At 41.4% G+C, this 23,515-nt stretch overlaps 1 protein-coding gene and 1 long non-coding RNA gene across 4 annotated transcripts in view; one reads left to right on the top strand and one right to left on the bottom strand.

Annotated features, from left to right (window-relative positions):
• The window catches only part of LRRC8B (leucine rich repeat containing 8 VRAC subunit B), a 70,624-nt gene extending 63,797 nt beyond the window's left edge, over nucleotides 1–6,827 (top strand). For all 3 annotated transcript variants that reach the window (XM_045385554.3, XM_045385566.3, XM_074002060.1), the window contains one exon: nucleotides 2,983–6,827. In XM_045385554.3, coding sequence (XP_045241489.1) covers nucleotides 2,983–3,255 — 273 coding nt within the window. In that variant the 3' untranslated portion in view covers nucleotides 3,256–6,827. The remainder of the gene's footprint in view (nucleotides 1–2,982) is intronic.
• Nucleotides 6,828–20,896: 14,069 nt separating this feature from the next.
• LOC141407701 (uncharacterized) lies at nucleotides 20,897–23,313 on the bottom strand. Its single transcript, XR_012417903.1, has 2 exons — nucleotides 23,168–23,313; nucleotides 20,897–22,057 (listed from the first exon to the last, which is right to left on the bottom strand). It is a non-coding gene; the product is annotated as an uncharacterized lncRNA (long non-coding RNA).
• Nucleotides 23,314–23,515: the final 202 nt, after the last annotated feature.

The following is a 23,515-nucleotide window of genomic DNA, read 5'->3' as shown; positions in this document are numbered from 1 at the left end:
ATCTGGTATTGAGAAGGATTCTAAAGTAAGATCCCAGCCTCTGGGAAAAAGCGGGGGTATTTAATTTACAATGTCAGCCATAGATGTAAAAGAAAAGCATCCTGTTCTCGGGGACTTCAGTTCATTTTGCTGAAGACATTTGGTTGTCAGAGAATTCTAGGATGTAGAGAGATTACATAGCCATTAGTTTTTGTTGTTGTCATCTATTTTGTAGTTTATTATATAGTTTATGTAGGTGTGTATTATATATTATAGTTTATTCCATAAAACCATTTTGTTGTTGAAGTATGTCATCCCCATAATAGCCTGTAAGCTTTCTCATTGGTTTTTTAGAAGAAATCAGTGATCCATTAAGGTAATATTTTGCTCTCTGGCTCATGTGTCATACAGTCTAAGAAAGGGCATGCTAAATAAATTAGTTTTCAGTAATTGTTTTCCAACATTTTTTATAAAATTTGTTGACCCAGGCAAAATTGGAGTTCTTGTAAGCTTCAAGGCAAACTATTTTTAAAACTATAAGTAGATTTTTCAGGATACAATTGCTGAGTTGAAGGAAAGTCTTGAGTCTTTAACAAAACTCTCCAGGCTCATTTAGAAAAATTGAATGAGAGCAGGTGAGGTAAGATCCTGTGCCTTAGTTGGGCAGAGAGCTGGAGAGAAAGCCCTGGAGATGGACCCTTGCACATAGGAGGAGTTTCGCCAGCGCAGCTCTTGACTCACATTCACAGCAGCAATGCTAAGGGACTGGCCCTGAGGCTCACTCCCACTGCCTTGGGAAATCCCTTTCCTCTGCTGGAGCCTGAGAAGTCCACTGAAATCACAGATGTAGAGATTTGAAAGGAGACTGGTGGGAATGTGGTAGTGCTGATAACCAGACAAGAGAGTGAGGGCAATGGCTTCAGGGTAATCACCCAGTAGGAAATCAGTCCAGTTAAAGGAGGTTCTTGCTGGGAATCTGAAGCTGACTGAAGAAGGGAAATATGGAATTCCCTAATGCAGTTCAGGTTAGGGTACTTTTCTTCATACTACTCATTACAGACAATTGTGTAATTGTTTAATGTTTCTCTCTTCCGTGAGACTAGTGCTTCTCAACTGGGAATGATTTTGCCTCCCAAGAGACATTTGTCTGGAAACATTTTTAGTTGTCACAACCGGGAAGGGGAGTGTCACTGGCAACTGGTGGGTAGAGGCTGAGGATGCTGCTAAACATCCTACACTGCACAGGACAGCCCCACAGCAAGAATTTTTCCACCCAGAATGTCAACAATGCTGAGGCTGAGATGTCAATGGTGACCTGCATTATTAGGCTAGTTTTCAAAGGCAGTCTTTCTAACTCAGTACTTTATCCCAGCAGCTAGCTGGGAACCTGGCACATCAGAAGGCACTCAGCACGTGCTCACTGAATATAAATGAGCCAAGCCTAATTTCTTTTTTAGCCAGTTTGCCTGAGTCATTTCATAGGCACCAACAAGCACTCTTAATAATGCACACTGTAAAGGACTGATTTTTTCTCCACTTGGACATCACTGACCCTACTTCTGAGCTGCAGGTGCCTCTGTGCAGAAGGGCTTGCCTTAGAAAGAGGTTGCATTTCTTCTCATCTCTCTGCCTCATCTCTCAATATAGGTCTGCATATGTTGGGTTTGCATTGCTCTTGGAAAGGAAATGAAAGTAAAGGGTAGATATTTTTCCCTTTGTTTATATCTAATATTTTAGTGTACAGTGACGATCTATATGGAATGTTGTTCTTAGCAGTGACAGTAATTAGATTTATTTTTAAGGATATACAGCACTGAATGTGTGTTAGAGGGATGGGTGATGTTGGAGAATGGAGTTTACAACATCATTAACATTTTTTATGGAATTTGGCCAATTTTTAGCTTATATAAAAGCTATTTATCCTTTTGAGGAGAGACAGTTCTGGATGTCCCTAGAAACTTGTCTCCCATCAGGTCTGCATTAGCCCATCAGAGGATATAGGCCAAGTCCCTGAGTGCCCTTTTTATCCCTGTTTCTAACAAAGCCAGTTTTTGAACCAAGGAACCTACATTATTTCATAGTTTTGTAGGTGGCCCCTGTCCCCAGCCAATATGTAAAGTATTATGGGGGTGGGGGGCGGTGGTATGTGCAGTCTATCTATGCTGAGGCCAGACTTACCCCTCAGTGAAGTGATGGGTTGAAGGGATTGTGTATGTGCTCAACTTCTTCTCTGGAGGTCTTTCCTCAATAAACCCTATTTCTTGTATGTACTGTGGCTCCCTTAGAAATCGACATACAACCTATCTACCATATAGGGGAGCAGTCAACGTGAGCAGCTTTAGGAGTTAACCTAATTTGCATAATATGTATTGTATTTAAAATTATCTCTGTATTATAAATTATTTAATTGAAATCATGCCAGAGGGAAGGAACAAGAGTAAATATTCAGGTGTATGTGTATGTAGAGGGGAATGAAATGTGCATGTATATATAATCATGTTTTTTTGCTTCTGCTTCTGTAGGCTTTTTTAAAAAAGAGAATAAAGTTCTCAGGCTGCTCTCAGGATCTTAGGATGTTTTTAAGGGTATTATTCATTACATTACACAGTAAATGTTTTATGAAGACTCTTGAGGGTGATTTATTTCTGATCCAGGACTCAAGAGTAATTATTATTCTTCTTACTGGTTGGTTTTTTATCTTAACGACAATGTGTGTATAACTACATTTTCTTTAAGAATTGCTTGTTAGAGTGTTTAAAACCAAACTCGTTGCCCACCCATATACAGCAAGGATGTAGGTGTCCAAGGTAGCCACAGTCCTCACTCCTCGCTGTACTCCTGTCTTTATTTTCCCTCTATCTTTTCATCTGCTTCAAATTTATCATCATTGTGGTCTACATCACTTATAAACCTCCAGAAATGTGTTTTTGGGCAAAAGGTAAATGTCTTATCATAAAACACCAAAAATCTATTTTACCAATTTCTTTTTTCTTCCCTTTCTAGATTGAGATGCTACCAGATGGGCTGTTTCAGTGCAAAAAGCTGCAATGTTTACTTTTGGGGAAAAATAGCTTGATGAATTTGTCCCCTCACGTGGGTGAGCTGTCCAACCTTACTCATCTGGAGCTCATTGGTAATTACCTGGAAACACTTCCTCCTGAACTGGAAGGATGTCAGTCCCTAAAACGGAGCTGTCTGATTGTTGAGGAGAACTTGCTCAATACTCTTCCTCTCCCTGTAACAGAACGTTTACAGACGTGCTTAGACAAATGTTGACTTAAAGAAAAGAGACCCATGTTTCAAAATCATTTTTAAAAGTATGCTCGACTGGGCGTGGTGGCTCACACCTATAATCCCAGCACTTTGGGAGGCCAAGATGGGCAGATTGCTTGAGGACAGGAGTTTGAGACCAGTCTGGCCAACCTGGTGAAACCCCATCTCTGCTAAAAATACAAAAAAAATTAGCCGGGCATGGTGGCATGCACCTGTAATCCCAGCTACTTGGGAGGCTGAGGCAGGGGAATTGCTTGAACCAGGGAGGTGGAGGTTGCAGTGAGCCAAGACTGTGCCACTGTACACCAGCCTGGGTAACAGAGCAAGACTCTGTCTCAAAAAAAATAAATAAATAAAAATAAAATAATGCTCCAGGGCTTTAAATGAGAAGTATAATTTTCTAAGTTAATAGAGATGAAGAATGGGTGACTATTATGATGAACCATAACTAAATGTCTTATTAAAGCAACTCAGTGTCTAGCCCTAAATTAACCAGGTAAAAACTGTTAACACTAACCTGAAGTTTGTGAATAATTGTTCTTTAACTTATTGAGATGTTGCAAGAAATGCACATCGAGGGTGGACTGGGAGCTATGAAATGACTGAATTCCTCCTTGCAGTGTTTGCCTTCAAGATTGTATAGGTGTTCTCTCCTCTTCTTCCCCCAGTCCCCATTACTTATTTGCACACTTGTTTTAACTGACTTCCTGTTTTGATATTTATCACCAAGAACATAAACTCATCAATATGAATTGTCTTGATGTATACTCACCACTGTCTTTGATTTATGTTCCTAAATTTTTTTAGATGGGGTGTATTGTGCTTGGCAGAATTCGTTTTTGGCTTAATTTTTACTTCCTTTCCCAGCTTGCTTGAGTCTTCCTTAACCTGGTTTTCTCAACACCAATGATGACCCTGAGAAAATGCCTGCATTTGGCCTTTGCCTAGAACAGGAGCTGAGTATTTAAGATGTATTATCCCTGGGGCATCCTGAAAATTAATGTATTCCCCAAAATTTCTTCTTGTCTATCATCAAGGCCTTTTTTTATTTGTTAAGAATTTTTATATTAAATGTAAAACATATAAATATTTTCTATTGTATAATCTTGGATTCAAAATCTGTGAGGATTGTTTTTGTAAGATACATAGAATTTATGCATTTCTTTATGAACTTAGTGTACTTGGTTTTGGCTGTTTATGACTCTGATGTTTGTGTACATTCTGCTCCAAAATGTTTTTGTACTCTGCAACTAATTACTTTTGGATAACAAAAGCCTTGTGTTTAATGCCCTAAAGTATTTGGGGGTTTCCTTGTGAGAGAGTGGCCGAATCATCTACCTCTCTCTTCCCTAGTCGCTGTGCAATCGTACGGGTACAATTCTTAATTACTTACAAAAACTGTGATAGAGGGGAGAGGTACTGATTTGGTTTTGAAATTAATTTTAAAATATAGAAATTTAGTAAGAGTTAAAGCAAAAGACTTTTTTTCCCCTCCATCTGCGTAATCTCTAGCTGTGATTATAATGTAAAACAGCCTCTATTCAGTGTCTAAAATGAGTTCTCAAAACCCACAAAGAAATAGATCCATTTAACTGAAATTCATCTCATGCCTTTATCTAACTTTTCTGGAAAATACATTTTGCTCCTTTTTATAAAGAGCTTTGTGTTTGGCCTTTTATTATGCATATTTTTTAATGAATAAAATCAACTGACTCATTTTTGGGAAATGTACATCTTTAATGTGTTTTTCCCTAAGGGTCTAGGCATTATGATGCCACCTCTTCATTTTGGATATAACTATGAAGAAATCTATTAACTGCACCTACACAAAACGGGAAAGCACTATAGGTAAACAGTACTGTGTATATGGAATTGTGGTATGTGGTAAATGTTTTCTCTTGCTTTGTTCCAGAAAGATGAAAGTGAGTCTTTAAAGCATAGCAAATAGAGCTTCCCTCACTTGCCACACACTCCTGCACTAAAGTTCAGAGAAAGGAATTATTCAAATCAAATGAAATTTGAATAATATTGGCTATAAGGAATATAGGACACCAAACACACTGCCTCACACATTATTGTTTATTCTGAATGGAAAGGAACAGTGTAAAAATAAATGACTTAACCAAAACTTGCCTTTAGTCAGAACATTCAGCTCTCAGGGAAGCAGGTATAACTGATGAAACTTCTAGGACTTCAGAAAACAGATTCTAATTATATCCATGTTTTTTGTTGTTATTTTCTTTTTTTTAAGTGTGAGTTGATGTTTATTTTAGTGTTTCACAATAGAATTATCATGTATACTGATTCCAGTGTGGTATATGATTAAGTTTTGGACATGAATATGCCAAAAGTGCTTAAACGTTTTTGGCCACATAACTAGCTAGAATTTGTATGAAAGAATCTCACCCTCTTTTATAGGAGGAATTTCTAAAACAAAATTCAGATTTGCTACCATTCACCTGACGAACTTCTCCATGGCTCGTCACTGGTTTGGTTCAACTGCAAAAGTCATTGGCTAAATTTCCCTTATCACCTACATAAATTTCTAGAGGAATTTACTAGCAGGATTAATAATAAATATTATAAACTGCTTTCCACACACTAGGGTATAATTATTGGTGCAATCTGTATTGTTTTTGATGCCATGGTTTTACATCTTTTAATTTAAACCTTATACGCCAGTGTTTAGGTCGCTTTTGAGACAAGGTAGCCCTGATGCAAGGAGCAATGAGGCTACTACTTCACATAAAAAATAGGGTGTTAATACCACCTTTACTGTACAGTTGGAGCAGATCTTTATTTCACAAGTGTTCGTATTCACTTAACAGAATTTTAATAAAGACAATTAAGTTTGTTAAATTATAATTATGAGACTTTCGTTGGCATTTGATTTCAAGAATACATATGCATTTTCCAAAAAATAAATGTGGAGGTTTTTCAGAACAAAATTCATAGCTTATGGTAGTAATGGCATGGGTTACTTTTATTTGCATGCACACACAGACACACATACTTCATGTATGTAAATTATAATATTATTTTTTGATATATCTAGTGGGGTTTTTTTCCCAAAATTGCAGGAGGTTGTAGATTAAATAGTAGGATAGCAAGTTTTTCAATTCATTAGTCATGAAGTGCTGTATTCCCTAAGTTATGACATTTAAAAGAAATCACATGCTCAACCTTGATCTGAGAACCTAAGTGTTTCTGAGCATTCCAGTAAAGGAGTAGTGTTCTTTTCCTAACTTACATCAGGGTACATCTGTGTGGCACATAGATACTATATTTTCATTCTTCACTCCCAGTCTTAATTTCTTTCTCCTGTATGTCACTGTATTTTATGTCACTTCACATTATGTTAAACAGGGTAAATAGAGATCCTCAGTATCTCAGTGCTGTGGCATAGCTCCGATAGGTGTGCTGTGGTGCACTGCAGTGATGTATTTGCATAACATTGTTTGATAGTGAAAAAATTTTTTTTCTGTTCAAGTGTTTTGTGATTAAAATTTTATGTTTAATTAAAATATTGCATAATATTGATGGGTTCAAAAACCATTAAAATAATCAAACAATTATTCTGTGGCCTTAACATTATTTTCTTGCGTTTTCAATAAAATTTTCTTTTCATCTTTCCATCTTCACATTCTCTTAGCATCATCCTGTGCACATAAGGTATGTTGTTTTTCTTATTCACTCACCTACTGCACTAAATTTGATCAGCACTTTAACAGAATATATTTATGCTAGAAGATTTGCAATGATATTTGAGCATGTATTTATTTAGGAGGAAGCCATTGCCTATAATTATGTCTCATTGAGTAGTTTTATTTTACCCATCCTGCAGTATTTACAGCTGATCTCTACCCAAAGCAGGACAATGTAACTGTTTTGTTTTCAGTAACTGTACATTGCATCAGAATCTGTTTATTTCTTTTTGGAAACAGAGACAGAATGGTGGGAGAGGGAAGGAGTTATTTTGCATTCCAGTTTGGATTATGAAGTCATTATATATATTTGAAATAGTGTAAACTAATTACTGTTGCAGAATGCCCTCGATATAATTATTTCTTTTCAGCTGGATGTGAAAAGCTGAAGCAGTGAAAACCTGCAGTCCTATTTAATTGGTTTCCTTCTGTTTCTTGTCCATCACTTCTGTATCCACAGGGAGCTATCTACTGCATACCTTTGGTAACAGGCTACCTTCTCTTCAAATTTTTAATATGAATAATTTCATCAGCACTAAAGCATTAACATAGAATAATGAGCCAAAGTACTGAATTGAGATGGCTTTCAGTTGAGCTTAATTTCATATTTAACTTTCGCATTTGACTTGTATAATACACTACTGCTGAGAAAAACAATTATGAATGCCTTCTGCATGTTGTACATTATTTCTAGCAGAGATGGTGCAATTTTAAGAATACAAAGGGGTATAGAGTTAGAATGGATGTGTTCATGCATGTATATGTTGTGTTTAAATATTAATGTTTACAAGAAGATTTTTCTAAAATTCTTCAAATATTTCACTCAGTGAAATAATGGGCCAATCTGGAATAGAGACATTTTCTTTGGTTAGTGCAAGAGTGAAAACTAGCATTTGTTAACCTTCACATATTTATCTGTGCACAATTGTTTTTGCTTCTGGTAATGAATTATTAGAAAATGGAAGATTTTGTAAATTTGTTTGAGTTCTTTGTAGGTTCTGGATATTAGCCCTTTGTCAGATGAGTAGATTGCAAAAATTTTCTCCCATTCTGTAGGTTGCCTGTTCACTCTGATGGTAGTTTCTTTTGCTGTGCAGAAGCTCTTTAATTTAATGAGATCCCATTTGTCAATTTTGGCTTTTGCTGCCGTTGCTTTTGGTGTTTTAGACATGAAGTCTTTGCCCATGCCTATGTCCTGAATGGTACTACCTAGGTTTTCCTCTAGGATTTTTATGGTATTAGGTCTAACATTTAAGTCTCTAATCCATCTTGAATTAATTTTCGTATAGGGAGTAAGGAAAGGATCCAGTTTCAGCTTTCTACTTATGGCTAGCCAATTTTCCCAGCACCATTTATTAAATAGGGAATCCTTTCCCCATTTCTTGTTTCTCTCAGGTTTGTCAAAGATCAGATGGCTGTAGATGTGTGGTATTATTTCTGAGGACTCTGTTCTGTTCCATTGGTCTATATCTCTGTTTTGGTACCAGTACCATGCTGTTTTGGTTACTGTAGCCTTGTAGTATAGTTTGAAGTCAGGTAGCGTGATGCCTCCGGCTTTGTTCTTTTGACTTAGGATTGTCTTGGAGATGCGGGCTCTTTTTTGGTTCCATATGAACTTTAAAGCAGTTTTTTCCAATTCTGTGAAGAAACTCATTGGTAGCTTGATGGGGATGGCATTGAATCTATAAATTACCTTGGGCAGTATGGCCATTTTCACGATATTGATTCTTCCTATCCATGAGCATGGTATGTTCTTCCATTTGTTTGTGTCCTCTTTTATTTCACTGAGCAGTGGTTTGTAGTTGTCCTTGAAGAGGTCCTTTACATCACTTGTAAGTTGGATTCCTAGGTATTTGATTCTCTTTGAAGCAATTGTGAATGGAAGTTCATTCCTGATTTGGCTCTCTGTTTGTCTGTTACTGGTGTATAAGAATGCTTGTGATTTTGCACATTAATTTTGTATCCTGAGACTTTGCTGAAGTTGCTTATCAGCTTAAGGAGATTCTGGGCTGAGACAATGGGGTTTTCTAAATATACAATCATATCATCTGCAAACAGGGACAGTTTGACTTCTTCTTTTCCTAACTGAATACCCTTGATTTCTTTCTCTTGCCTAATTGCCCTAGCCAGAACTTCCAGCACTATGTTGAATAGGAGTGGTGAGAGAGGGCATCCCTGTCTTGTGCCAGTTTTCAAAGGGAATTTTTCCAGTTTTTGCCCATTCAGTATGATATTGGCTGTGAAAAAAACAAACAACCCCATCAAAAAGTGGGCAAAGGATATGAACAGACATTTCTCAAAAGAAGACATTCATACAGCCAACAGACACATGAAAAAATGCTCATCATCACTGGCCATCAGAGAAATGCAAATCAAAACCACAATGAGATACCATCTCACACCAGTTAGAATGGCGATCATTAAAAAGTCAGGAAACAACAGGTGCCGGAGAGGATGTGGAGAAATAGGAACACTTTTACACTGTTGGTGGGATTGTAAACTAGTTCAACCATTATGGAAAACAGTATGGCGATTCCTCAAGGATCTAGAACTAGATGTACCATATGACCCAGCCACCCCATTACTGGGTATATACCCAAAGGATTATAAATTATGCTGCTATAAAGACACATGCACACGTATGTTTATTGCAGCACTATTCACAATAGCAAAGACTTGGAATCAACCCAAATGTCCATCAGTGACAGATTGGATTAAGAAAATGTGGCACATATACACCATGGAATACTATGCAGCCATCAAAAAGGATGAGTTTGTGTCCTTTGTAGGGACATGGATGCAGCTGGAAACCATCATTCTTAGCAAACTATCACAAGAACAGAAAACCAAACACTGCATGTTCTCACTCATAGGTGGGAACTGAACAATGAGATCACTTGGACTCAGGAAGGGGAACATCACACACAGGGGCCTATCCTGGGGAGGGGGGAGGGGGGAGGGATTGCATTGGGAGTTATACCTGATGTAAATGACGAGTTGATGGGTGCAGCACACCAACATGGCACAAGTATACATATGTAACAAACCTGCACGTTAAGCACATGTACCCTACAACTTAAAGTATAATAATAATAAATAAATTAAAAAAAAAAAAAATGGAAGATTTTGTTCAATATTTTTGGCCCTCAGGTTTACCGTGTAAATCTGCATTTTTGGTGGTAAATCCCTTTGCCGCAGATTCAGTAGCTTTTGGTAAACTTCACTGTTTTTAAAGTACCTTTTGTGTAAAATAAAGATCCAATTTTTATAACAAATGGCAAATAAAAACACTAAATGCTGGAAGAAGTTGACTGTACTAATTTTAACCAAGTTCCAAAAGTGATTCCCTCACTCTTCTCATGCTTCCTTGTACCGTCGTACTGTTATTCACCAAATGATAGATTTCAGATTTACATATGAATCTTACAACAGTGGTATGAGTTTTCAAAATATGCTACCATGGCCACAAAATAACAAGCACCTGAAGAGCTGCGTGGATCCTAGAATACATGGGTTGTGAGGGACAGTAGATCTCTCACAAGTGGGCCCATCTTTCCTTGGAATTACTCAGGGAACAATGTTTATAGAACACCTCATCTCCTTTCTTCTTGGTGTCTGTTTCTCCATTTCCTGTTTAACATTAACACTGAATTGTGAACCAGGTAAGCAAAAGCTAAAGAACTGCAAGACAGACAATTCTGAGATGGTTTAGTCAAAGGAGAAAAAATTGAATTACTGAATACAATATGTACATGATAGTTTGAACTTTTCGATAGAAAACAGTCTCTCTCCATCTCTTACACACACGCACACGCACACAGTTTCAGGACCACATTAGAAAGCTGATAGCCAGAACTTTGATGGAATATATATAGACTGAATCAGATTATGAAGGAAAGTAACTTAATTGTTCCCTGGCCATATTCTCTGAAAATGCAGTAAGTCATTCAAGAAAGGCTTCCCCCATCTCTTAAGTGGTTCAGGAATGGGAAGTCTATTGAAATGAAGTGAGTGCCTGCCTCCAGGCATTAGCAGCCTTTCAGGGACTGCTAGGTGCTTTGAGATGCTGAAGTTATATGCTAACAGTCTGCAGGGCAGTGACATGCCCCCCTAAACACAGCAATAATTGTGGCTTCATGTGCTTCAGCATTCACTTCCACATTTCAAAGTGGCTTTTTGAAAAAGTGGTAAAGGGCTTGACTGGAAGGGAGAGACTCCGGTGCTGTTGAGGGCAGGGTTCCATTCTCTGGAGCTGCAACTTTTGTTATGATTTGTTTCCTTCTCCTCTGTTCCCACCTGGTGTTCTTTGTTACCCTCATTCCTGAGGTCTAGGGAAAAGCAGTTTACCCAAAATGCACAAAGCCAGACCTCAAACTCAAGTCCCATATTTACATAAGATCCTACATCGACATGCGTAGTCCTTTTAAAATGCAAATCTCTTTATCCCATGTTTTCTCATCTTACCCTAGACTCAAGTTACGTCTTTCTGCCTCCTAAATAGCAGAGATTCTATAGAGCTGCCTGTCATCTCGTGAGATTTTCAATTTCCTTATGATAAATACCTTCCATTTTGGATCCCTTTGTATTCCTATAGGGCTCAACCCACATCATTTTTTACTCTCTACCTCCCTCTGCTGCTGAGAGGAGAAAATGTCAAATAGAAGCATGCCACTAGCACCCCCGTGTAGGTAAATATAACTCCAGATTCTTTTGGAGAAAAAGATGCCTATCTTACTTACCTGCGAAGCCATCACAGATTCTCTCTGCTTTCCTTTAACACCAAACCTTCTGGTCAGTCCTGTTTCTTCACTGACTATTCACTTCTTAACCCACTTCTGTCCAGCTCTCCACATGTCCCAGTTTCTGCCTGTCCTGGTAATTTCTCTTACACAGATTACCAATCACTTATTTGCCAAGAGCAGTGACTTCTCAGTCCTAGACTCTGTAGGTAGAGTGGAAATGCCTTTTTAGGTTTATCAACATTTGTAAATCTTGGCCAACCTTCTTCCTCATGGAGTGTGGGCCTCACAATTGCAGGTATAAAAGATTTACAAAGTTAGGAATCAGCACTGCCCCTGCAATTACTGTTTTGGAGCCTAGCCTCTCCTTCCTGATACGGTCCTTAAACCACAGCATCCAGTTTCTTACTCCTATACTCAGTTTCTCCTTGCCTTGCTTTGCCTTTATCAAATGCAGCCCCCAAGGTAAGATCTTGAGGATTCATTGGCCCTCACTTAATATCAGTAACTCTATCTCAAATGAGATGCACATAGAAAGCCCCATATGGTTCCTGGCACCAGGATCAGACCATAATATGCAGGCACCCTGGGCAGGTAAGAGTGTGGTACCCCTTTAAAAGAACATGCTTAGAATGTTTATTCAACATGTTTTTGGCAGAAATGGGAAAACCGGTGTTCTGTTAGAAAAAACAATCATGAACCTTTTAACTATCTTTGTATTCCTTTTTCCAAAACTAAAACTCTATCTAGCAAGAATGAGATAGAGTTAAAGATAATTTAGCGGAAAGACAAGTGGGCCTAGGGGCTGTAGGGAATATGAGTTTTTACAGCTCACAGCATTTCTGTTGAATATCCCCAACTGACAATCAGCCTCCCAGGCCTTGTGAGCAGGCCTGTCAGCTGCTAAGTCTCCCTTCTTGTTCCCTTTCAAAGCATCCTACTCTCTTTGTCCCCCACCTAGCCTTACCTATTACTAACTCCCATCTTTAAGAATATGAAATACCTGTTATTCCAAGGATGATGCTTTACTTATGCTCACCAAAATATATGTCTCCCAGTTATCAAGATTCTCTCTTTCTAGAAGATAGTTTCTTGCCACAGTTTCAAATTTAAAATAAGAGACTTATTCCATATGCTGAATGGGCGAAGGGCCAAGTTTCATTTGTTAGGCTGCTAACATAAGGAATTACATGTGGAAACCTGAGTTAACTGGCACCAAATTTCTAATTACTCCAATGACATGTAGTTACTCCTTGTAAATTAATACCCCAGGCACCTGTTTAAGGGCACTTACCCTTAGTTCAGCACAGCCTAGCATGTGAGTACCTTGTATATGGCCATGACTATTTTCTTCTCAACAGGAATCAATGAGTTACCATTGTGGTGGGAAAAACTTTTTCCCTTGAAATACTTCTCAGTCACTAAGGCATAGGTGGGAAGGTTTCCCTTCTGGAGTTTCTGAAACTGCACCACTAGTGGGGACTAAATACCACCTGTGTGAAGGGAGTTTCCTTGTAGTCTTTCCCTGAGCGGGGGTTGGATTCACACCCTTGTCTACAGTAATGCATAGAGAAACTTCTCAGATCCTCAAGGGGAGAAAAGAACAGTTCTGTTTTTCAAGTGGATCAAACCACCCTTTTCATAATAGATTGAGCCTTTCTCTGGCAGTTGTTCTGTGAAAAGGGAAAGCCTAAAGAAGTAGCCAAGTGAAAAATTGATGCAACGTGCATTAAGTGGCCTGAGGAAAATTTACTTGACTTGTGGTATCAGAGCAGCACAATGCACATCAGGAACCTCACTGGTGGCTTCAAATTGAGAAAAGATAATAATTAACTATTTCCTGCTCCTTGAGTTTGGAGAGCGTCACATTAGGAAGAAGTATTGAGGTGATATATGACAACAACTTTATTTTGCACCTCCTGTGTGCCAGGCAGTCTACTAGCTTTTCCATGTGTGCTATCTCAATCCAGCCAACAACCCTATTTGGTAGGTTGTTCTGATTTTACAGGTGAGAAAGAAGACTTCAAAATTATTACCATCCCAAGGTCTCATGACTGTTGAGAAGAGGAACCATATTCAACCTACAGGTCTGCATAGCCCGTTTCTACAGAGATTTAGCTGAACATTAAACATCAACTTTATCCTCTCATAACCACCTTGGTGTTTTGAAAACTCTGGTTTTCAGAGCTCAGTGGTCTCGTCCAGTCTGCTTTGATCCTAGTGCTTCCTCCTGCTCCATATCTGTCCTAGTTTCTATCTCCTTCTTAGCCATAGTCACTTCCTATATGTTTTATTTTCCTCCTCATCCTCTAATGTAATTCTGGATTCAGAGAACTTCCCAATGAGAATTTGCTGAGAAGGAAGGGTTAAGTGGCTTGTTGGAGATCACAGCCCCAGTGATTCAGGAAGATGGTACCTAGATCTGTGCATGCCCCTGTTGAGTGCTCTTTTCACTCTGCTGGGCTGGCTCTGAAGAGCACAGATAATCCGCATTTAACCAAAGCCTAGTGGAAGAGCCAGATCAGCACCCATGTCTCCTACCTAACTCTAGAATCTGTGTATTCTCTAACAAGCTGCATTCATTTTAGTTGTAATCTGCATCTTAATGATAATCCCTTCCCAGGCACAGTGCATCACTGTACCAAAGAACTTTAGGCCATTTTCCCCATTTCACATATAAGCAAACTGGGCTCTAAAAGAGACACCTTCAGTAGTTACCATTATTGGAAACTACTAAAGCACCTGCCACAAGCTTAATAAATATCATTAATCCTTAAAGCATATCAAGTAGGCATTACCTATATTTTACAGGTTCAGGTAGCTTAACTAACACACTAGATTATATAGCTAGCATAGCACATGGAAGAGTCAAGTTTTAAACTGGGGACTCATAGCACCATAGACTCTGCTTTTTATATACTATGCACTGCCATGGTCATATGGCTAGTAAGTGGTAGGGTTGTGAGCACAGTCTAGGATTTTAACATCTAACTTAGTACTCTGTCCTTTATAATGTGCAGACTCTGAATAGTCTGTTGAAAAGGATTGATACACATGTAGATGTGTGCACACCTACACACACAGTTTTAAACATTTTAGTACAATTTCGTCCAAAGAACCCATTTATTTATAAACTTTGATCATTTTGAAAGTGCATAGTTTATATTTTGATGCTTTAACCTAAATCTATGAGTATATTTGCTCTCATTAGAAGAATGGAGTGTCATCCTGGATTTCTGACCCCGTGGGTGATGTTGGATAATGACCCCAACCTCTTAAAAAGAGTTGTTAACATGTAGCGTTTTTTGTTTCAGTTTGCAAATGAGGCTCACTGTCAGTTTGGGTTTTATTAGAGAATGGAAGTTCCAGTTTAACTCCCTGAAAGTGCTGATTTATTATAGGAAAATGCTGGCAAGCATTTTAGACTTGCAAAATGACTTCTAATCACAGTTCAGGCGAAATTCGTTCTTCTGCTGATTTAGAATGTTGGAGAGTGAGAAGAGTGAGGAGGAGGGACAAGTTATGCTGTCCTTATTGAATTCATGCCGTGTTCCAGATAAGAAGCTGCCTTCCTTGCCCTGGAAGATGCTGTGACCCTGGCTTTGCCTTCTGGCTGAATGCACTGCTAAGCAGGAAGAAAGCCTCAACCCCAGCTCTAACAATCCACTGCCATTTAGCACTGGTTCACTTGGCATTTCCCCGAGATTCTTCAAAACGCTAGCTCTTTGAAATGTTTTTCATGTCAGGTCCACGTGAGTCACCTGCTCAGCTGTCCCCAAGGCCCATTACACAGTGGGACTGTGGCTCTAAGGGGTCCCAGGCCCTCTCCACTGAGCTCTTCTATGAAAGGAAGAAGGCTTACCAAATGACCTTACTGGGACTTTGCACTATTTTTAAATTTTCTAGAATATGAAAGAAATTGGCCCTTCTCCCTTTTTCTTTCTTTCTGGTAGTGAGTATAATAATTTCTCCTGATGAACAGAGTGTCCACAGAGAATTGTTTCATGCTGGTAATCAGGCAGATGGCTTGGGTGTTGTCTCAGATCATCAGTAAAGGCCCCAGCTAAGTTAATGACTAGAAGGACCTGGGAGAAATTAACATGCTTCTCATGGTAAGCTGTGGCTTGGGGAAGTCGGCGATGGTGAGGATGCTGGAGGCTGTCTGACGGAGGGAGAGAAAATAGGGTTCTTGTAACTTCTGGGCTTCAGCACCAGCCCTCGTGATCCTGCCATTGCCAGTGTGATCTGCCTTACGTCAGCATGCACAGGGTCCCAGCCTAACTGAGCCTCGTGAGTGGTGGGCTTGGATGCTCGCTAGCCGGCCTTCCAACTCCAATATTCTGATCTACATAAAATGCTGAGTGAGTGGGAAGTGTTGATCACGTTTAATAGTGAGTAATTTTCTTAAGAACTTGAGTATGTCATACATTTCTTTTTTCAGCTTTGGAAATGATTCACTTTTATGACACATGAATAAGACTTATTCACTAAAGAACCTCGAGCATAATAGCAAGTGAAGGAGGATGGAATTATCTTAAAGGGCTGTTCTGCAGCGCCTCCCCATCAGGAGAGCCAAGTAGACAGTGAAGAAAAGCTATTTAGGGCAGGACAGATAGAAACATTCCCAGCAGGGCCTTCACAATGCTCAGGTTACAATTCCCAGTTAAGAGAAATGTCCTGAGGTTGCACAGGTATAAAAGTGACCTGTGAGGTACTTGGCTCTCTTGGGCTTTAACACCAAAATTTGAAAGTTGAGGCTGACCCTTTATCACTGGCTTTCCTCCCAGAGTCTGACCTGGGGCAAACAGATTGCCTGACAGTTTTAAGTACTCCAGTTTCTGTTCAGCTGAGACTAACAGGCTCCCCGTTGGAGAAACATGGCTCTAGGTTTCAGTGCACTGAGAGATGTTAACTTCTGCCTGGTCTCAGGGTACAGCCCCACCTGGGTGCCAGCTCCAAGGGCAGACTATGCACTCACCAGGCTCATCTGATATGCAGTGGGCAGACATAGCTATGTGCTGTTCACCTGCTCTGTGCCCTCATGCCCAGTCTAAGACTGTCCAAAGCCCAGCCTAGTCTCTGCTTTATCTGGAAGAAGACAAGACCATTGTCCTGGACTGAAAGCCCAGAAGGTACTCATCTCCAACCTGGATCAGAGCCCTATTTTCACCAGTAACTCTTGAGTCATCTTGTATCTCTGAGCCTCAGCTTCCTCATCTGTAAAATATAAGCTTTATTCTATAAATATTGAGTGTCTGCTACTTACCCAGATGCTGCCTAAGATATTGTGAATACAGTGAGGGACAGCAGGGACAAATAAGACCCGCTCCTCATGGAAACAAACTTCATAAGATCTTAGGAGGATTCCATGAGATAATGTGTGTAAAGTGTTAGCATCTTGTCTGACCCTAGTGGGTGCTTTCTACATGTTAGCTTTAATGAGTTTGCCTCCAAAGATGGTAGAAAATACTTCAAAGTATGTCCTTTCCTGCCTTGGTCTGTGCACATGCATTTCTCTCTGCCAAAAAGGCTCTTCCTTAATTCCTATGCCTAGCTAACTCCTGTTCATCCAGTTCTCAGTATAAATGGTCACTTCTTCAAGGTGGCATTTTTCTGACCAGTCCATCCTTAGATCCCCATTTGTTCCCAGGGCAACTGGTACTATACTTTGAGGTATCCATCCTCTTGATAATTATGACTTGTTTAGTGTCTGTTTCCCTGACTAGACTGTAAACCTAGTGTAAACAGCATCCATGTTGACCAGAAATCTTGATGCTGAGCTTTGAGATTCTGCATAAACATCTGACCATCTTGCTGATATTTGAAGGGAATGTTCCCCTTCGAATGAGAAAATTGCACTGGACAGAAAAGAAGAATCTGGCCCACCAGGAGCACATGGGTCCTTTCTTCCCTCTTTTCTCTCTCCTACCATGAAGAGTAGGGACGGCCAAGAAATGGCTGAAGAAAGGCCATTCCCTGGGCAGTACCCACATCTCCTAGAAGCGGCAGGTAGTCAGGGAATGTACGACGGAGAGTTGGGTTCCCCATTGTTCAGAGGAACTGATCCAGAGCCCATTCAAGGACGTACTGGGAATGGGGCAGTAAGGGGCTTCTTTGATACCATCTGCCACAGCCACACCCTTGTCTCTTCTCACCACAGCCAGGCAGCATGACTTAAAGGAAGTCTTGTTTCTTGTATCCATAGACAGTAAAAGCCTGATAAAATGAAATCTAAGGTCGTAAGACTGAAATGGCGTCAGCAGCAGAAATGTGTCTGTCACCTTGTGTGAAAGATGCCCCCAGCCTCAGTACCTTTTGGATGAGACCTTGGCAAACATACAGCCATTTACATGTGACTCACCAGAAATGTGAATGTTCTTGCCCTTTTGTGCCCTGTGGGGTTTAACAAAGCAGCAATGTGACCTGACCCCAGTGGTTTTCTTTTGGCCAGAATCCAAGTCCTCCAGGCAGTGCTGGACTTCCCACATGCATTCCTGCCAGCCCACTATATAGAACTACAGGGCAGTCCTCTCTGCCAAGCCTTTCTAACCTCTATGCCTTTGTCCAGGCTGTTCCCTCAACCAGAAGTTCCTTTTTTCCATACATACACATATGAATAAACCTCAATTCATTCTTCAAGACTAAGATGATACCACTCTATAAGTTCTCTGACCATCCTCTTTCCCCCAAATTGGAGTTAGTTATTCTGAACCCTTATACCAATATAGTGAAATTATTTATGGATTTCCCGCTAAGTCATCTGAAGGCAGAAACCAAATCTTGTTCACATTTGTGTCCCCTTCGACTAATATAGTATCTGCACCTACAATTTGCTATAGTATTCTATACTGTAGGTGCATAATGAATGAATAGCTGAAAGTCGAGCATTTGCAAGGTGTGTGCTGGCCAGCGGGTCAGCCAGGATGCCTAAGGGCAAAGGCATGTGCCAGAAACCATGAGTGGAGACGCTTGTGGACAAATTGTTGAAACAGTGAGAAGTTGTTAAAGCCTTGTGGGTAAGGAAATGGCATAAGGAAGTAGTACTTTGGATACACTCTTTGAGGGCATGGGTGCAATGATGTTAAAGGAAGAAAACTTATATTTATTCTATAGATGGGGGAACTGAGGCTTGGGGAAGTTAAGTAATTTGCCAAAGGACACACAGCTAGTAAGTAAAGGACACCGGTTTAGAATCTAGACCTGGTTTCAAAGTTTGTGTTCTTAAACATATGCAAAAACTCAACCACATCTGCATACAACACCTTGAACTAGTGTCCTTTAGATCTTCAGGGAATTCCCCTCCCAACTGTGTTAAGTTTGATGCCAGAATATCACTAGCCCTCATGGGGCCTCAGTTTCCTCTTCAGTAAATGAGGAGAGTTGGGGTAAGTGACTCTAAGGCCACTTTTAGGCTCTGAGATGCTATGATTCTCTATAGAGTACAAATGGACTTTCTAACCTGGAAGTCAGCTTGGTCAAAACATAAGCGTACTTGTGTATTGGGCCTGAAAATCCTTCTCAGGTGTTGCAGTCATGATTCCAATACACACAAAAAGCTTAGAGGTCTAATCATTCGTCCCAAATGAGTATTCCAAATATACTCGGGCATCTAAGTTTTCTGAACTCACAGAAAGTTCCTGTTTATCTGAAGTCTACTTAAGTCACAGCAAAGTTTCCACTCATTCTCCATGCTTTCCATGTTATTCCAAATCACACTCAAAGAAAGTTCAGTATTGCATTACCCACATCTGTGGCACCCAACTCCCAATCCCCCCGCCACCTCACCTCATCACACAAGTCTCAATCGACCATACATGCAGTTATCTAACTTTAGGCTGAATCTTAGGGTGGAACACATCTGAAAATGTCTGTGTGGTTCAGAATGAACTCTGAAAAAGTTTCCACCCATACTATTGAATAACATCCTGTTGTTTTGGCTTTTTTTTTCTATCAAATCTGTGTAATAATGCCTTTGATTTGGCTTTCATTTGCAATGATCTGCCTGACACCATTTTTCTGAAACATTCAGAACCAGATACAATCTTATTATAGTCAGCTACATAAAGTGGACCTTTCAGAGCATAAAGAAACATCTGTCTTCCATCTGTCGTGCCTGAAAAATAGGACTTTCAATAGAGCACTTTGTAGGACACTAGTGCTTTTAATGGGCAAGAAATCCATTTCTGACTAAAATCTCAATAAATATATCTAACAGAATTATTTTCATCTTACAAACTGTCTTTGAAAGAGCACTTCAAAGGCCACTCTAGCAAAGTGGCTTATTAAGAACATTGTCTCTAGACTCAGCCAACCTGGTTCAAACACTTGCTCTGTGATATACTGGCTGTGTGATCTTGGAAAGTTATTTTACCCTGATAATTTTAAGTTTTCTCGGGGATGTAAAACAGAATGCTAGCACCTACCCTGAGAGACAATATTTTTAAAGAGACTGGCACATAGTACAGCACCAAATAAACATCAGATGCTGTTCCTGTTTTGTTATTGCTGCTATTAATACTAGGAGCAGGATGGCCTGATTCCTGATGCAGCTGAATGAACACAGCATTTGGAATCAGAAAACCTGATTTTGCACTCTACCATTGCCACTGACTAGTCAGATGACCCTGGGGAAATCACTGAATGCTTCTCAACTTCGCCTCCTCATCTGTAAAACAGGGAAAATAAAAATAGCTATCTCACAGATAACGACTGTGAGGTTCAAATAAGGTGATTTATGTGAATTTCCTTTGCCAACTTCTAAACTCGGTACATATGCGTTACTTGGTGATTGTTAGTGTTATGGACTGAACGTTTTTGTCTTCCCCCAGAATTTATACATTGAATCTGTAACCCACAATATGATGGTATTAGGAGGTGGGGCTTTGGGGGGTAGTTAGGTTTAGATGAGGTCACGAGGGTGGAGCCCCATGTTAGAATTAGTATCCTTACAAGAAGTGACTAACAGCTCACTCTCTGTCTGTGTATGTCATGTGAGGACAGAGCAAAAAGTCAGCCACCTACAAGCCAGGAAGAGGGCCCCCACCAAGAAGTGAATCTGCCAACACCTTTGTCTTGGACTTCCTAGCCTCTGGAACTGTGAGAGACAAAGTGTCTGTTGCTTCAGCCACCCAGTCTAGGATACTTGTTATCACAGCTCAAACTGACTGAGACCCTTAGTAACAACACCAGAACTGAAGAATGTATCTAATTTTCTTATTCAGAAATTTTTATTTACAAAAATCTTAGTGATGTGCTCAAGTAATTATAGCTGATTTCCACTTAGTCACAGAAGTGAGGACTCTTTGCATGGACTAAGGTAGCATCAGGTGCAGAAGGTCTGCCTTTTCCAACAAAATTTTGTCATCACTGTGTACTCACCTTAGACCTGGTCTCTGTGAATGTTTAAAATGTGTCCTTTCTGTTAGTGATGGGTCAGGAAAAAATAAGAAATTAAGAGAAAAATCTTTAAAATGTGTCCTGGTCAATTGCCAATATATCTGAAGAGGTGGTGTTTCGGGATCTTTCGGGTGTCACTTTTCTGGCCGGAAACCTCAGTGGCTGGTGGTGCCTTTGTCTGAGTTTTGCTCAGCCTGCAAGGCTTGTTCCACCCACTCAGCCTGGCAGGTTGCACTCAGCTCACACTACCAGTCTGGATCCCATGCCTCTAAGAGAGACTGTGAGTCAGGCGTGGAGTGGCAAGGGGTGTGTAGGCGAGTATGGGGTCTGGCCACTGCACAGTCAGACATGCCGGCTGCTACCACAGGGTGGGCAGCTCCAGGTGCCAGCACAGGCACTGGTTCTCTGTGAGGTTGCAGCTGGAGCAGGCGCACCACAAGCACCTTCCTCGGCGGGCACCGGGGAATGTAGCAGCACCCAGAAACTTGGAAACATCAGGAACCGCGGAGCCCCGAAGAGGCAGTCAAAGCCCTGGCTCTGGGAGCTCCCAGGTCTGGGCTTCCCGAAGGGCCACAACTCTTCTCTCCTTTTCACCCACAACATGGCGAGCAAGGCGCATGTTTCAGCCCTGTTTGGGTTATAGATATTTTAGCTTCGCCATTTGGCTGGCCCTGAGTTCTTGAGCTGCAACCAGGAAGAATGAGGTGCACAGACAAGTGGAGGGTAAACAAGACAAAGAGGAGCTTTTTTGAGCGGTAGAACAGCTCAGAGGAGACCTGCAGTGGGTATCTCAACCAGTGTTCAGCTCCCATCAGAGAGGGTAGTTCCTCTCTGCAGCTGGTCATCCCATCGTCTTCTCAGCTCTCAGCAGACGGGAAACCCTGGGGTGGGCAGCTCCTCTCTGCAGCAGGTCATCCCATCGTCTCTCCGTCCTCTATCCTCTCTCTGTCCTCTGCTGGAGTCTGGCTGAACCAAGGGTTTTTAAGGGCCTCAGAGGGGAGGAAGTGTGTGCTGATTGGTCCATGGGTAGCCGTGGGCAAGCCCAGGAAAAGCTCTACAAGTCCTCCCTCTGGTCCTTGGGACTGGCAGCCCGGCCCTCAGGCTTCAGGTCCTCCCTGGTTTGAGGGTGGGGCTTCACTAGGGACCAATCCCCTTCCACCCAGGAGACTGTCTGCCTCCTGCTACTGTTCATGACACCCAGACTGTTCATGCCAAGGGACACCTGCAGGTCAGCACCGGGCTGTCCTCAGCACCTCCTCGGCCTCCCTCCCCACTGTGCTTGTCAGTGCCCAAAGTCCAGAGGGGGCTCAGGCGGCAGGGGCCTGGCATGTCAGCACTGCCCTGTGTGTGTGTGTACACCCAGCTGGGCTGTGACAGCGCCCACACTTGGCCTCAACTCCACTCTGTGATTGGAGCCAACAGCAGGGAGAGGCCAGGAAGTGGGAGCAGACACCTTCAAGCCTACGGGGGCTAACGGGGGAGATTCCCAGGTCCCCTGAGAGTGCAGAGATGCCCGGGTCTGCAGCAGCAACCTGGACGGCTATAGAGGCGCCTGGGAGGGTGGGGCTCCTGCCTGCTCCTTGCTCCTGCTGGTTCCGTGGAACACTGCACCACTCCTGGCCCGGCTCCACCTCGGGGCCCCTCTCTGTGTGCCCCTCTGTGCCCAACCATGCTGCCCCCACACCAGAGGGCAATTCAGCCTGGCCCTATCGTGGAGGCTCCCAGGGCAGCAGGCTCCGAGGGTTCCCAGGGGCAGGCTCCTCCGGGGACTATCCACCTCCTCCCCACACCTCCCCACAGTGGCAGTGGGCAAGAGCGATGACATAGGGCCAGGGTACAGAGTGGCAGAGGCTCTGGGTCTGGGAGTGGGTCCCGCCTGGCTGCAGCCAGTGCAATGGCAGCTGCTCTGGATGGCCCCCCATTGCCATCAGCTGTAAGACAGAAAAGGGCTGTCAACTTGCCTACTGGGTGTTGTTTTGATGTGGTAAATGCAGGTTTTTCAGATTGTATCTCCCTTCCCTTCCCAGTGCATTCAAAACAACTAGCAATTCAGCTACTTTCTGCCCTTTTGGGTACCTGATCTCTTTTGTCCGTTTTGTAGTATGGAAGTCATTGGGCTGGGGTTTTCGATACCGGTCAGACTTAAATCTGAGTCCTGCCTCCTCAACTTCCCAGCTGCGTTATCAAGTCAGGCAACCTTTCTACAACTCAAGTTTTCTCATCTGCAAAATGGGGAAGAATAATAACCATGTTTCAAGGTGATTAAGAAAATTGAAACAACACATATAAAATTCTTAGTCATATCTGACACCCAATAGGTACCTATCACCTTATCTTCCTTCCCTTGAATCTTCTTCTTACCCACTCTCACTCCCTATGCCTGATTATTGAGCCCTTTCTGGGGCCCTTGGTGAGATGATCACT

This window comes from Macaca fascicularis, chromosome 1 (assembly GCF_037993035.2).
Source record: "Macaca fascicularis isolate 582-1 chromosome 1, T2T-MFA8v1.1".
NCBI lineage: Eukaryota > Metazoa > Chordata > Mammalia > Primates > Cercopithecidae > Macaca > Macaca fascicularis.
The sequence above is the reverse complement of the archived record's forward strand: the minus strand, read 5'-3'. Positions and strand labels throughout refer to the sequence as shown.